At 52.6% G+C, this 15,995-nt stretch overlaps 1 protein-coding gene across 2 annotated transcripts; it reads left to right on the forward strand.

The window, feature by feature from the left end:
• Positions 1–5,190: 5,190 nt before the first annotated feature.
• VPS18 (VPS18 core subunit of CORVET and HOPS complexes) lies at positions 5,191–14,741 on the forward strand. 2 transcript variants are annotated; one of them, XM_023198381.1, is made up of 5 exons: positions 5,191–5,631; positions 6,708–6,849; positions 9,655–9,746; positions 9,891–11,761; positions 13,390–14,741. In XM_023198381.1, the coding sequence occupies exons 1-5, from the start codon at positions 5,541–5,543 to the stop codon at positions 14,113–14,115; spliced, it is 2,922 nt and encodes a 973-aa protein (XP_023054149.1). In that variant the 5' UTR covers positions 5,191–5,540; the 3' UTR covers positions 14,116–14,741. The 2 variants fall into 2 exon arrangements, with proteins under 2 accessions (XP_023054149.1, XP_023054150.1); XM_023198382.1 differs by lacking the exon at positions 5,191–5,631 and having other exon boundaries at positions 6,804–6,849; positions 9,919–11,761.
• The last annotated feature ends 1,254 nt before the right edge of the window (positions 14,742–15,995 follow it).

Consider the following 15,995-nt stretch of genomic DNA (forward strand, 5'->3'; position numbering starts at 1 on the left):
CTCAAAAAAAAAAAAAAAAAAAAAAAAAAAAAACCCTATCTCTACTAAAAATACAAAACTTAGTCGGGCATGGTGGCACGCACCTGTAGTCCCAGCTATTCGGGAGGCTGAGACATGAGAATTGCTTGAACCTGGGAGGCGGAGGTTGAGGTGAGCCAAGATTGCACCACTGCACTCCAGCCTGGCCAACAGAGTGAGACTCAGTCTCCAAAAAAAGGGAAAAAAAGAAAAAAATGTCCATAATTCTATACTGATAAATAAACAGAAAAAGGGTGAAAAAAACTACATTTGAGAATCCTGAAGAACACTCCTTCAGCCAGGTAATCAAGAGTAAGATCAATAGTGATAAGTCAAGCTGATATGCACCCTTCATATAGTATGATAAGAATGCAGTGTGGAATGCTGGATGAGATCGTGTTCCAGAAAAAGGGCATTCAAAGTAAGGGCCAGGCACGATGGCTCATACCTGTAATCCCAGCACTTTGGGAGCCCAAAGCAGGCAGGTAGCTTGAGCTCAGAAGTTCAAGACCAGCCTGGGCAACATGGGAAAACCCTCTCTCTACAAAAAAAAAAATACAAAAATTAGCTGGGTATGGTGGTGTGCACCTGTAGTCCACACTACTTGGGGGGCTGAGGCAAGAAGATCGCTTGAGCCCAGGAGGTCAAGGCTGTCAGGCCAGGCCTGGTGGCTCACAGCTCACACCTGTAATCCCAACACTTTGGGAGGCCGGGGCGGGTGGATCACCTGAGGTCAGGAGCTCAAGACCAGCCTGGCTAACATGGTGAAACCCCATCTCTACTAAAAATACAAAAATTAGTCAGGCATGGTCGCGTATGTCTGTAATCCCAGCTACTCGGAAGGCTGAGGCAGGAGAATCACTTGAACCTAGGGGGCGGAAGTTGCAGTGAGCCACATCAAACTACTGCACTCTAGGCTGTGCGACAGAGCAAGACTCTGTCTCAAAAAAACAAAAACAAAAAAATAAACAAGAAAAAAGGCTGCAGTGAGCCATGATTGAGCCAGTGCACTACAGCCTGGGCTACAGAGTGAGACCCTGTCTAAAAAAAAGAAAAACAAAAAACAAACAAACAAACAAAAAAAACACTAAGGAAATTTGAATAGAATATGAACATCAGTTAATAATAATGTGCCATTATTGGTTCATTAATTTTAATGATGGCACCATACTAATGTAAGATGTTCATAATAAAGGAGACTGCACATGAGGTACACAGGAGCTCTCTGAACCATCTTCTCAATTTTTCTGTAAATTTTAAATTGTTTCAAATTGAATTTTTTTTTTTTAATAGAGACAAGTTCTCACTATGTTGCCCAGGCTGGTCTTGAACTCCTTGACTCAAGCGATCCTCCTGCCTCAGCCTCCCAAACTGCTGGGATTACAGGTGTGAGCCACTGTACCCAGACAGAAAATTTATTCTTAATTAAGTCAATTAAACCATTCCTTTTAATCTTGGTCTTAACTAAGTCAACAATTACTACTGGTAGTTAACTTGTATAGAGTATTTTGTATTGAGGCACAGCTTTGGGTGATTTGCATAATATACTATTATACTCACAATACTCACCTTACAAATATAGAAACTGAGACATGAGAGAGCTCATTCGTGCAATTGTTTAACAACTGTTTATGAGTGAGTGAGTGACTGACTGTCCTGGAAGAGTTTGCCCATGGTCTGGGCTCCTCCAGGAAGTGCCCTGCAGGTGTCTCATATGCGGCTGTCCAGGCTGAGCTCAATCAAGTGACCTCCACCCCTCTTCACCCGAATCCTTCTCCCCACCATTACGTCACTGCCACCATCTGCCAGGTTTCCCCAGGAGTCATCCTGCACTCTTCTGTCACCTCTAACTTGACACTAAGTCCTGGGGGCCCTTCCTTGGAAAGTTCTCCCCAGCCTATGCTCTTTCTCCTCTTTGGGTCCTCACTACTTCTCCTTTGCCTCTGCTCATGTCTCATCTGCTCTGAGGGGAGCTCCACCTAAGCCACCACCCATTTTTCCAGAACCCACATCAGATACTCTCTCAACTCCACCCAAAACCTTCCCATGGCCCATTGAATAAATTTGCAACCTGGCCACAGCCTGCTTCATTCCCTCCACTCCCTAGCACTCCAGTGTTTTACCCCAAAATCACACTGTTTGCAGGTCATTGCTGTTTTTCTTTCCTTTTTCCTTTTCTTCTTTTTCTTTTTTTTTCTTTCTCTTTCTCACTCTCTCTTTCTTTCTTTCGTTTTTTGAGGCAGAGTCTCACTCTGTCTCCCAGGCTGGAGTGTAGTGGCACAACCTTGGTTCACTGAAACCTCTGCTTCCCAGGTTCAAGCGATTCTCCTGCCTTAGCCTCCCGTGTAGCTGGGACCACAGGCATGCACCACCATACCTGGCTAGTTTTTGTATTTCTAATAGAGACAGGGTTTTGCCATGTTGGCCAGGCTGGTCTCAAACTCCTGGACTCAAGTGATCCTTCCACCTCAGCCTCCTAAAGTGCTGGAATTACAGGTGTGAGCTACCGTGCTCAGCCCTGCTCTTGGTTTTCTTGAGGACTGCATAATACCTTCTCTTTTTGCCCTTAGAGGTACTACATGCTCTTCAAGTCTTAGGTCAAATTCAATTGCTTTCTTACACAGATCCTCTCTCTCACTGTTACCTGTCTCATGGCAACCGCCACAATGACTCTGAGGACTAGAGGCTGGTGCATATGTCTCTAGCTACGAGTTCCCTAAGACACCTCTGTATCTTCGGGCTCAGAAATCCCTGGGTTATTTCCTGCAGTTTCTATCAAAGTAAAATGTCCACACTGTATCATTAGGGGCCCCCAAGTGGCCAGGATAAGAAAAGCCAGCTGGGCACAGTGGCTCTCACATGTAATCCCAGCTACCGGGAAGGCTGAGACAGGAGAATGGCTTGAGCCCAGGTGTTTAGATGAGCTATGATCACACCACTGCACTCCAGCCTGGGTGACAGAGCAAGATCTCTAAAAAAAGTTCTGAGGGATCCAGAGAGGCTTCAGGGAGGAGGAGGACTTGAGAGAGACTGTCAGATGAAAGTCACATTTAGAGTTTATTAAGCACATGCTCCATGTTGGCCATTATGCTATAGCAGTGAGCTTTCACATGGATCACCTCATTTACTTCTCAACACAGACCTACTAGGTAGGTATTTGTCTCTGCAGATGAGGAAAGTGAAGCTAAGAGCATCAACTGTGCAGTGTCATAGCTAGCAAGTGACTGGGCAGGAATAAGATACAGCTTGCCCTTGGAGATCATACATGCACTTCAAGCCTTGGGTCAAATTCAACTGCTTTCACACAGGAATCCTCTCTTTTGATGCCCTAGCAGTCATCCCTTACCTGTCTCATTGTAACTGCCACACTGATTCTGTGGCTCTCAAAGAATCCAAAGTCCAGCCTAAGGACTGAAGAATGAGTAGGTGGAGATGTACTGTGGTAATCAATGCATGAGGGAGACTGTACTGAGTCGGCCACAAACAGGATCCACCCAGGACCTATCCCACACATCCCGGAGAGCAATGGAGCCAAACAAGGGGGTGCTGGGGACCCTTAGGCCGTAGCTGCAAGTACTCTGTGTCCCTAAGGCAGCACTCCTATGCTGACCTCCAGCTGCTGATGGGCTCCATGCGGCAGAGACAGCCCTCTGCACCTGCCAGACCTCAGGAGATGGCAGGTGACCTGGGGGTGAAGTGTTATGTATGGAGCAGGGCAGCTCCCTATCTGGGATCACTTTTCTTAGAGGAAGCCTCCTGCCTATTGTCCTGCTCCTGCACTTCCCTCCTGGCACCTGGCAACCTCAGGTGGGAAGGCCACATTGAGGCTGCAGGCTTGGTCAGGAGAAGCAGGACCCCGATGCGAAGGGAAATGAGGCTGGACGGCATACTTGTCACCTGCCCCAGGGCTAGTGCCCCTCCAAGCCAGAGAGCCCTCAGTAGGGCTGGTGAGAGTCACAGTTCTCCGCATGTGGCCAGAAAGTTGAGCAAAAGTAACCCAACCACAAAAGGTATGGTGCAAACCTGGAAACTTCTGAGAGCAAAGGGATACTGTTAGTTGTTAGGTGGGGGCTGCCCAGCAAAGCCAGGACGGTGGCGACCCTAGTCCAGAGTCTTCCACTTTAGCAAGGTAGAATCCATCGGCCCCAGAAGGGAACAGACTCCATCTGGGTCGCCTAAGCAGGTGGGAGAGGAAAACCCAACCATAGTCGCGCCCCAGCCCTCGCAGGTCCCTGACTGAGGACTCCCCTCTCCACCTCAGGCTGGGTGGTCCCCGCCTTCACGCTTGCTCCCACTTGTCCCTCGTTCTTGATGGACTTGGCAGGTATTTGTTCCCTGCTCCTCCATGCTCTCACGGCGCCGTGGCCACGTCGCTGGGAACGCCCCACCAGGCCAGAGACATTTTCCGTCTGGTTCTCTGCCACGTCTCCAGAGCCTGAACAGTGCATGGTACATTGTGGACGCTCATTCGTGGAGCAAACGCCTGATGAATAATCTATCACTTGCTTTTCTAGTATGAATGGTCTATTTTAATGGGTCCAGCGCCCCTGCTGCCTTTTCCAGGGCGGGGAGGGTCTGTCCTCATCTCTGTGACCCCAGCTGCCAGCCCAAGGCCCGGCACAGAGTAAGTGCTCAACCACATTTTGGTAAATGAGTAGATGGAAGCGGCCCAGCAACCCTCAGCCAAGGGTTGAGGGGCAGGTCAGGGCGGTTCCTGGCACAGGGTTTCCCACTAGCCTGGCCACCAGCTCTGCTGTCTCCTGGAAGCTGGGGGGCCTCTGGGTAAGGGAGAAGAGTGGCCAGGACTTCTCTGCGTGTGCTCTGTGATGGTGGGACCGAGCCAGCGATTGGATTGAGGAACGGGAGGTTCTCCGAGGCTGTTTAGAGAGGCGGGAGCGGGAGCTGCTCCGGGAGGCTGGACAGACCATGTGAAGGAGCGCAGCCTGGGCACGAAAGCCAGGGCTGGGCGGCGCGAGGCCGGTGGGGAAGGCGGGCTGAGAAAGCCGGGATTGCCTCTTGGTGTCGAAGCCTGGAACTGCAGCAGGGTCCTGGGGCTTGTGTTCCACAGCACTCGCCACAGGCCCCGCCCGCAGCCCTCGTCTCGCTTTCTGCTGGCGGGCCGGGCGACGTTGTGCGCCAGCGTACGTGGGGCTCTGAGAACCCGGAAGTTACGTTTTAGGCCCGCGTCACGGGGGCGGGAGTCAGCTGAGCTGCCGGGGCGAGGTTGGGATCACCTGGGACCGACTGAAGGGAGCCTGTGATCTTTTGTTGGGGGTGGGGCGGCGAGGAGTAGGGTGCAAGACTGCGCCAGATTCAAGGGCGAGGACTGCCCGATTATCTCGTTGCATAAGGCAAGAGCAAGAGGATCCTCAGGATTTTAAAGAGGAGGCGAAGGTTGCAGGTTACCAGGATCTGTCAGAGGCTGGGGAGTTATAGCTTCCATTCTGGGGCGACGGGGAGCCCGGGGGGGAGCCCTTTTGTAATCCCCAGACCCCGGACAAAGGGCCCAGAGGCCGGGCACCATGGCGTCCATCCTGGATGAGTACGAGAACTCGCTGTCCCGCTCGGCCGTCTTGCAGCCCGGCTGCCCTAGCGTGGGCATCCCCCACTCGGGTAAGGAAGAGGAGGGTGCCGCTGCCCCTTTCGGCTCGCCTAGCATTTGCGTGGGAGCAGCGGGGAGGGCAGCTCCAAGAGCTCGGGGTCATCCCCTGGGCCATGCCTTCCGGGTCTAGGCCCCTGATTCTCCTCAAGCTCTCTTGGCCCCCAGCTGGTGGATAGCCGAAGTTTGAAAGAGCTAGGGGAGTAGCGGCGCGATCGAGGCTCCACCGCTAGGGTCCTTTTTAGAGGGAATTAGGGCCCAGATAAGGAAGTACTCACCTACAGGGCGCAGTTGGGCTGTTGGGAGAACTTAGAATGGGCTGCCGGCTTCAGCTGATGCTTCTCCCAGCAGGCCTCTTCTGGAGGTGGGAGGGAAGGAATGGGCAAAGAAACTGGTGAAGGTGGAATATTGCAGAGGAAGAAGGGAGGGTCCCAGAGGGAATTTTGTCGCTGAACAGGGGAAAATGGAGATTAAATCTTTTTGACCTTGGCTATAGCTGGGTGCAGCCTGGAGTTTTGGGACGTTTTTTGTAGAAACTAGGGAGTCTCCAGGAGAATGAGGGCATAGGGAGCCCTGGGGAACTGTTCCAGTGAGTGGTGTTAACGAATTGCAGCTGCTTTCACTCTAGTCTTTACCCTCATTCAGTGCTGAAAATATCCCAGCATTTGCCAACTCTACACTGAGGCCCATTACCGCATGGGCAGGGAGAGGGGTAGAGAATGGGGCTATACTACTTCAGTTAAGCTGGGATTGCTGGGCCAAAGACCTGATAAGGGAGAATGCCCAGACCACCAGTCCCATCCCACCCCCACCCAGCCCCATTACCGCTGGGAGCAGGTACATCATGCTTGACAGCATCTTAAGGGTTCAAAGAATCAACCCGTCACTGCTGTCAGGGTGTGGAAAGAGCCCCAGACCTCTAATGTAAAGGTGACCAGCAAAAGACTTGATATCAAACTATTTGTTAACCAAGGTCCTGGGGATAGGAATATGTCAGGAAAGTGGCGAGGAGCACCGTGGTGTTTTTTCTGCCTCTCCTGACCCTTCATCTCTCTCTTCCATAGCTAATCTTGTCATTCCTTACCTGTAGGGTATGTGAATGCCCAGCTGGAGAAGGAAGTGCCCATCTTCACAAAGCAGCGCATTGACTTCACCCCTTCCGAGCGCATCACCAGTCTTGTCGTCTCCAGCAATCAGCTCTGCATGAGCCTGGGCAAGGATACACTGCTCCGGTAATCAAGGGCTCACAGGGCTTAGGAGTAGGGACTAGAGAGGTGTTTGGGGACTATTAACTGCTGGGGCCTTTCTTCTATTCCAGGCAAGTAAAGCAGTTAATTTGGAGTTTTCAGGAAATATCCTATCCCTTTCCAAAGAGAACCAATACAGGGTAGTGGTTGAGAATCTGGCCTGGCAGGGCATGGTGGCTCAAGAATCTGGCCTGGCAGGGCATGGTGGCTCACACCTATAATCTCAGCACTTTGGGAGGCCCAGACAAGAGGATCACATGAGATCAGGAGTTTGAAACTAGCTTGAGCAACATAGTGAGACACCCATCTCTACCAAAACAAATTTTTTAAAATTAGCCAGGTGTAGTGGTGCAGTCCCAACTACCGGGGAGGCCGAGGCAAGAGGATCACTTGAGCCCAGGAGTTCAAGGCTGCAGTGAGCTGTGTTTGCACCACTGTACTCCTGTCTCTTTAAAAAAAAAAAAAAAAAGCCCAGGCGCAGTGGCTCACACCTGTAATTCCAGCACTTTGGAAGGCTGAGGAGGGTGGATCACCTGAGGTCAGGAGTTCCAGACCAGCCTGGCCAACATGGTGAAACCTGTTTCTACTAAAAATACAAAAATTAGCTGGGCATTGTGGTGGGCGCCTGTAATCTCAGCTACTGGGGAGGCTGAGGCAGGAGAATTGCTGGAACCTGAGAGCCAGAAGTTGCAGTGAGCCATGCCATTGAACTCAGCTGGGTGACAACAGGGAGACTCTGATTCAAAAGAAAAAAAAAAAAAGGAAAAAAAAAAAGCTGTTTAGGAATGTGGAGTGTAGACATAAGAGTATTGATTGCAGCATTCTTGTGGTAGGAAAAACTGGATCCAAGCTGAATGCCCATCAACGGGAAAATGGTGATTAAATTGTAGTTCAGCCATAAAATAGAATATAATGCAGCTGTTTAAAAAAAAGAATTATCCTGGCTGGGCGTGGTGGCTCACGCCTGTAATCCCAGCACTTTGGGAGGCTGAGGCAGGCAGACCACCTGAGGTCGGGAGTTCAAGACCAGCCTGGCCAACATGGAGAAACTCTATCTCTACTAAAAATACAAAATTAGCCATGTGTGGTGGCGCATGCCTGTAATCCCAGCTACGTGGGAGGCTGAGGCAAGAGAATGGCTTGAACCCGGGAGGCACAGGTTGCAGTGAGCCGAGACCATGCCACTGCACTCTAGCCTGGGTGATAAGAGTGAGACTCTCTCTCAAAAAAAAGAAGAGTTATCCTGGAAAGCTGGGTTTGGGGGTGGAAAAAAACCAGTTAGAGCTATATCGATTGACTAGTGGGATGCTCACGAAATATCATTAATTTACAAATTAAGACACATATACATATATGCAATATGAAGGCATTTTTGTAATAGCAACAAAACCACCCTATTTGTGTTATGAGTATGAAAAAAGATGTTAACATGAGTTTTCTCAGTGGGGAATAACAGGAGTTTGAGAAGAAAATTAAGTCATTCTTTATACATCTTTGCGTCGATTCTTTAGTTAGAACAAGCATATAATTTGGAAAGACTTTCATAAAGAGAATATAAACAGGAGTACTCCTCAAGGTTTTTGTCAAGATGGATTGAGATAATACTAGACTGATGAAGCTTTCGGCATGGGGCTTGGTATGCAAAAGTGCCCAGTAACTATGAGCTGCTCTTCGTTGCTCCCTTCTTACCCCAGCAGTCTGGGATATCCCTGCCTGTCTTCCCCGATGCACTGGAGATCTTTTGGTTTTTCCCCCAAGTCTGATTGATTCTTCAATGGAGATTTTTTGAGCAGCCGGGAAAATCTTCTCCTTAGTGATTTCTCAAAATAAGGTGAGGGAGCTTGCAGAGCTAAGAGGGTTTTTTGTTGCTTTTTTTTTGAGACGGAGTCTTGCTGTCACCCAGGCTGCAGTGCAGTGGTGCCATCTCAGCTCACTGCAAGCTCCGCCTCCCGGGTTCACACCATTCTCTTGCCTCAGCCTCCCGAGTAGCTGGGACCACAGGCGTCCAGCTAATTTTTTGTGTTTTTAGTAGAGATGGAGTTTCACTGTGTTAGCCAGGATGGTCTCGATCTCCTGACCTCGTGATTCGACCACCTCAGCCTCCCAGAGTGCTGGGATTACAGGTGTGAGCCACCACGCCTGGCCTGTTCGTCTTTTTTTTCTTTTTCCCCCTTTTTGTGGAGAACATGGTCTTGCTATATTGCCTAGGCAGGTCTCAAACTCCTGGGCTCAAGCTATCCTCTCGCCTCTGCCTCCCTAAAAGCTGAGATGACAGGTGTGAGCCACTGCGCCTGGCAAGAGAGTTCTTAAGTAGGGCCCAGGGCTACTCCATAGGCAGAGCTTCTGTATTCAGCAATTTTTTTTTTTTTTTTGAGATAGAGTCTCACCCTGTTGCCCAGGTTGGAATGCAGTGGTGCAGTCTCAGCTGACTGCAACCTCTGTCTCCCAGGCTCAGATGATCTCCCACCTCAGCCTCCGGAATAGCTGGGACCACAGGTGTGTCCACCACACCCGGCTACTATTTTTTGTATTTTTTGTAGAGATGGGATTTCACCATGTTGCCCAGTCTGGCCTCAAACTCCTGAGCTTAAGCAGTCTACCCGCCTCGGACTCCCAAAGTGCTGGGGTTACAGGCCTGAGCCACTGCACCTGGCCTGGATTCAGCATCTTATGCGTAGATGTAGATTTCAGGGAAGAAAGTCTATGGCTTTTATCAGATTATTAAAGAGGTTCATGATCCAAAAAAGGATCCTCCCTTCTCTAGAGTGATGGTGACGCTTGTCCCCACAGCATTGACTTGGGCAAGGCAAGTGAGCCCAGCCACGTGGAGCTGGGACGTAAGGATGACGCAAAAGTTCACCAGATGTTCCTTGACCATACTGGTAAGTGACAGTGGAGATCCGAGGAGGGGCCTCTGGTCAGTCACTGCCTGGGTGGGTGGGCTCTGAGGGTGGTGTGGGGGCCAGGAGGAGGCTGAGAGTGGGAATGGCAGCATCCACTGGGGTGCCGTACTCTCCCCACTCCAGGCTCTCACTTGCTGATTGCCCTGAGCAGCATGGAGGTCCTCTACGTGAACCGAAACGGACAGAAGGTACGGCCACTAGCACGCTGGAAGGGGCAGCTGGTGGAGAGTGTGGGTTGGAACAAGGCACTGGGCACCGAGAGCAGCACAGGCCCCATCCTGGTCGGGACTGCCCAAGGCCACATCTTCGAAGCGGAGCTCTCAGCCAGCGAAGGTGGGCTTTTCGGCCCTGCTCCGGATCTCTACTTCCGCCCGTTGTACGTGCTCAATGAAGAAGGGGGTCCGGCACCTGTGTGCTCCCTTGAGGCCGAGCGGGGCCCTGATGGGCGTAGCTTCGTTATTGCCACCACTCGGCAGCGCCTCTTCCAGTTCATAGGCCGAGCAGCAGAGGGGGCTGAGGCCCAGGGTTTCTCAGGGCTCTTTGCAGCTTACACGGACCACCCACCCCCATTCCGTGAGTTTCCCAGCAACCTGGGCTACAGTGAGCTGGCCTTCTACACTCCCAAGCTGCGCTCCGCACCCCGGGCCTTTGCCTGGATGATGGGGGATGGTGTGTTGTATGGGGCATTGGACTGTGGACGCCCTGACTCTCTGCTGAGCGAGGAGCGAGTCTGGGAGTACCCAGAAGGGGTAGGGCCTGGGGCCAGCCCACCCCTAGCCATCGTCTTGACCCAGTTCCACTTCCTGCTGCTGCTGGCAGACCGGGTGGAGGCGGTGTGCACACTGACCGGGCAGGTGGTGCTGCGGGATCACTTCCTGGAGAAATTTGGGCCGCTGAAGCACATGGTGAAGGACTCCTCCACAGGCCAGCTGTGGGCCTACACTGAGCGGGCTGTCTTCCGCTACCATGTGCAGCGGGAGGCCCGAGATGTCTGGCGCACCTATCTGGACATGAACCGCTTTGATCTGGCCAAAGAGTATTGCCGAGAGCGGCCTGACTGTCTGGACACGGTCCTGGCCCGGGAGGCCGATTTCTGCTTTCGCCAGCGTCGCTACCTAGAGAGCGCACGCTGCTATGCCCTGACCCAGAGCTACTTTGAGGAGATTGCCCTCAAGTTCCTGGAAGCCCGACAGGAGGAGGCTCTGGCTGAGTTCCTGCAGCGAAAACTGGCCAGTTTGAAGGCATCCGAGCGTACCCAGGCCACACTGCTGACCACCTGGCTGACAGAGCTCTACCTGAGCCGGCTTGGGGCTCTACAGGGCGACCCAGAGGCCCTGACCCTCTACCGAGAAACTAAGGAATGCTTTCGTACCTTCCTCAGCAGCCCCCGCCACAAAGAGTGGCTCTTTGCCAGCCGGGCCTCTATCCATGAGCTGCTGGCCAGTCACGGGGACACAGAGCACATGGTATACTTTGCAGTGATCATGCAGGACTATGAGCGGGTGGTAGCTTACCACTGTCAGCACGAGGCCTACGAGGAGGCCCTGGCTGTGCTCGCCCGCCACCGCGACCCCCAGCTCTTCTACAAGTTCTCACCCATCCTCATCCGCCACATCCCCCGCCAGCTTGTAGATGCCTGGATTGAGCTGGGCAGCCGGCTGGATGCTCGGCAGCTCATCCCTGCCCTGGTGAACTACAGTCAGGGCGGTGAGGTCCAGCAGGTGAGCCAGGCGATCCGCTACATGGAGTTCTGTGTGAACGTGCTGGGGGAGACTGAGCAGGCCATACACAACTACCTGCTGTCGCTGTACGCCCGTGGCCGGCCGGACTCACTGCTGGCTTATCTCGAGCAGGCTGGGGCCAGCCCACACCGGGTGCATTACGACCTCAAGTATGCGCTGCGGCTCTGTGCTGAGCATGGCCACCACCGCGCTTGTGTCCACGTCTACAAGGTCCTGGAGCTGTATGAGGAGGCCGTGGACCTGGCCCTGCAGGTAAGCCAGTGCATCTTGACACCAGCTGGGAGAGGGACCCAAAGAGCAGCAGCTCTTTGTGGAAGGGCTTGGGAGGCCGTGGCTAGAGGGTGTTGGCTTCCCTTGCAGAGAAGGAAGGTTAAGAGCTGGACTGTTAAGTCAGATTTGAATTTTGGCCATTTCACTTACTAAGCTGTGTGACCTTAGGCTAGTTTCTGAACCTCTCTGTGCTCAGATTATTCGGCCACAAAAGGGGGTCAGTGTTATAGTACATTTACCTCATAGGGGTGATAAAGTTCTGTGTATGAAAAGTACTCAGGGCCGCGTGTGGTGGCTCATGCCTGTAATCCCAGCACTTTGGGAGGCCAAGACAGGCGGATCACAGGGTCAGGAGTTCGAGACCAGCCTGACCAACATGGTGAAGCCCCATCTCTACTAATAAAGTATAAAAATTAGCCAGGCATTATGGTGCACGCCTGTAATCCCAGCTACTCAGGAGGCTGAGGCAGGAGAGTCGCTTAAACCTGGGAGGTGGAGGTTGCAGTGAGCTGAGATCATGCCATTGCACTCCAGCCTGGGTGACAGAGCAAGACTCCATCTCAAAAAAAAAAAGAAAAAGAAAAGAAAAGTACTCAGGGCAGGTGCGGTGGCTCATGCCTATTATCCCAGCACTTTGGGAGGCCAAGGTGGGCAGATCACCTGAGGTCAGGAGTTCGAGACCAGCCTGGCCAACATTACGAAACCCTGTCTCTACTAAAAATATAAAAATTAGCTGGCCGTGGTGGCCCGCACCTGTAATCCAGCTACTTGGCCGAGGCAGGAAAATCACTTGAACCTGGGAGAAGGAGGTGTCAGTGAACCGAAATCATACCACCACACTCCAGCCCGGGCAACAGAGTTGAGATTCTGTCTCAAAAAGAAAAAAGAAAAGTAGTTAGAACAATGCCTGGTACATACACGTTAGCAGAAGAGGAAGGTGCTGATTTACACTTCTCAAACCATGAATTGTCACCTGCCTTAGCATCACATGAAGTGCTATTTAACATGCAAATTCCTAGGCCTGAACTCAGGACTTACTGAATCAGAATGTCTGGGGGCGGGGCTCAAAAATTTGTATTTTGAGTATGTTTCCCAGGTGATTTCTTTCTCTTTTTTTTTCTTTTTTTTGAGACGGCGTCTCGCTCTGTCACCCAGACTGGAGTGCAGTGGCCCAATCTTGGCTCACTGCAAGCTCCGCCTCCCAGGTTCACGCCATTTTCCCGGCTCAGCCTCCCGAGTAGCTGGGACTATAGGTGCCCGCCACCACGCCCGGCTAATTTTTTTGTATTTTTAGTAGAGATGGGGTTTCACTGTGTTAGCCAGGATGGTCTCGATCGCCTGACCTTGTGATCCGCCTGCCTGGGCCTCCCAAAGTGCTGGGATTACAGGCGTGAGCCACTGCGCCCAGCCTCCCAGGTGATTTCTAGCTTCACTAAAATTGGAGCCCTACTCTAAGTAGCTTTTACATAGCTGTGGCAGGGGCAGGCCCCCTTGCTTCCAGGAGTGCTGGGAATCCTGCCTCGGGGCCTCTCCTCGGCCATCTCTCTCTCCCATAGTCTCCATGCTGGTCAGGAAGGGGCTTGGCCCTAAAGCTCCTGCTCTCCCCACAGGTGGACGTGGACCTGGCCAAGCAGTGTGCAGACCTGCCCGAGGAGGATGAGGAGTTGCGCAAGAAGCTGTGGCTGAAGATTGCACGGCATGTGGTGCAGGAGGAGGAAGATGTGCAGACAGCCATGGCTTGCCTGGCTAGCTGCCCCTTGCTCAAGATTGAGGATGTGCTGCCCTTCTTTCCTGATTTTGTCACCATCGACCACTTCAAGGAGGCGATCTGCAGCTCACTTAAGGCCTACAACCACCACATCCAGGAGCTGCAGCGCGAGATGGAAGAGGCTACAGCCAGTGCCCAGCGCATCCGGCGAGACCTGCAGGAGCTGCGGGGCCGATACGGCACTGTGGAGCCCCAGGACAAATGTGCCACCTGCGACTTCCCCCTGCTCAACCGCCCTTTTTACCTCTTCCTCTGTGGCCATATGTTCCATGCTGACTGCCTGCTGCAGGCCGTGCGACCTGGCCTGCCAGCCTACAAGCAGGCCCGGCTGGAGGAGCTGCAGAGGAAGCTGGGGGCTGCTCCACCCCCAGCCAAGGGCTCTGCCCGAGCCAAGGAGGCCGAGGGTGGGGCTGCCACTGCAGGCCCCAGCCGGGAACAGCTCAAGGCTGACCTGGATGAGTTGGTGGCCGCTGAGTGTGTGTACTGTGGGGAGTTGATGATCCGCTCTATTGACCGGCCGTTCATCGACCCCCAGCGCTATGAGGAGGAGCAGCTCAGTTGGCTGTAGGAGGGTGTCACCTTTGATGGGGGTAGGCAGTGGGAGCAGCGGCTTGAACCCACTTGGGAAGGCTGCCTCCTAGGCTCTGCTAAGTCATCTTGCAATTGCCACACTGTGACCATGTTGACGGGAGTCGAGGAGTGCTGTTGGCCAGGAGGTGTCAGGTGTGAGTGTATTCTGCCAGCTTTTCATGCTGTTCTTCAGCGCTGCAGTTATGCCAGACCATTAGTGTGCCTCCTGGTAGAGGCCCTTTACCTGGAGAAGTCAGAAATCTGACCCAGTTCCACCCCTGCCTCTAGCAGCTCTTCTGTCCCTGTTATTCCCCACACACACCCTGTTCACCTTCTCGAGAGAGAGAGCACCTTTCTTCTGTCTGTTCATTCTGTGGCCTCTGGAACTCCAGCTCTTCTCCCTCAGAAGAAGCCTTCTCTTCCACCTGCCTGTAGATGTCCCAGAAGTGAGAAGGCAGCCTTCGAAGTCCTGGGCATTGGGTGAGAAAGTGATGCTAGTGGGGGCATGCTTTTGTGCACACTGTCTGGGGCTCCAGTGTGAAGGGTGCCCTGGTGCTGAGGGCCTTGTGGAGGATGGTGGGTGATGGTGATGGAGGTGGAGAGCATTAAACTGTTTGCACTGCACTGGTGGCTTTGTGTCGATGCTGGGCCAAGTGGTGTGTGAGTGATCTCCAGGCGGGGCTGGAGTGTCACAGGGAGGCTGCCAGGCCCTACGTGCCCCCATACCTTGGCACATGGTCCTTCACCTTGTCCCCCAACTCTACCTCTCTAGGGCTCATTGGGGATTGCAGCCAACCAGCCTGAATTGGGAAGCAGGGGCAGTTCTTCCCTTTGGCCAGCAGATGGTGCTGCTCCCTACAGAATCCTTTGCTTTCGGACAACTGGGAGCAGTGATTTCTGTCACTCTGTTAGTGCTTGCTTCCTCCCTACTTGTCCCAAGAATTTTCTTGGAGTCAGCCGAGTGTGGTGGATCAAGCCTGTAATCCCAGGACTTTGGGAGGCCAAGGTGGGCGGATCACGAGGTCAGGAGATCGAGACCATCCTGGCTAACATGGTGAAACCCCGTCTCTACTAAAAAATACAAAAATTTAGCCGGGCGTGGTGGTGGGCGCCTGTAGTCCCAGCTGCTTGGGAGGCTGAGGCTGGAGAATGGCGTGAACCCGAGAGGCGGAGTTTGCAGTGAGCTAAGATCATGCCACTGCACTCCAGCCTGGGCGACAAAAAAAAAAAAATTTTCTTGGAGTATCCACTGTCTAACCATAACTTGAAGCCCCTCGTTCTTCCTCCCTCGAGTAGCCCTCAGGCATGCTAGACTTTGCTTGCCCCTCTGCCAGCTTGGATCCCTGCCTTTCCCGCTCCTGCCTGGCTTTAAGACAACCCTACCACTATCTACCATTTAACCACAATGTTGAGGCCCAGCATGAAGATGAAACTGCTGTGGCCTGTATCCATGGCATTTGGCGGATATGTTTTCTCATCTTGCTCCTGTGACCTGCTCCTCCCCGCAAATTACACATCTTTAGTTGTGGCTAAATCCTAGGGAGTCCTGGAGTGGGGCCTCCCCGTGACATCAGCAGAGCACCCTTTGCCCCATGGACTGGTGTTCACAGTGCACTGCCCAGCTCTGTGGGTGTGATCTATCAGTTGGCAAAACAGTTTCTGCAGTCAGGCCAACATCACTGGCCACTGCAGGCTGCTTTTCCCTCTTTCTAGCCAGGCATGGGGTCTCACACTTGTAGTCTTAGCTACTTGGGAGGCTGAGGAAGGAGGATGGCTTGAGCCCAAGAGGTGAAGCTGCAGTGAATTATGAATGTGCCACTGCACTTCAGCCTGGGTGACAGAGCAAGGACCCTCTTTTTTTTTTTTTTTTTTTTTTTT

The sequence above is a fragment of the Piliocolobus tephrosceles genome, chromosome 6 (genome assembly GCF_002776525.5).
Source record: "Piliocolobus tephrosceles isolate RC106 chromosome 6, ASM277652v3, whole genome shotgun sequence".
Lineage (NCBI taxonomy): Eukaryota > Metazoa > Chordata > Mammalia > Primates > Cercopithecidae > Piliocolobus > Piliocolobus tephrosceles.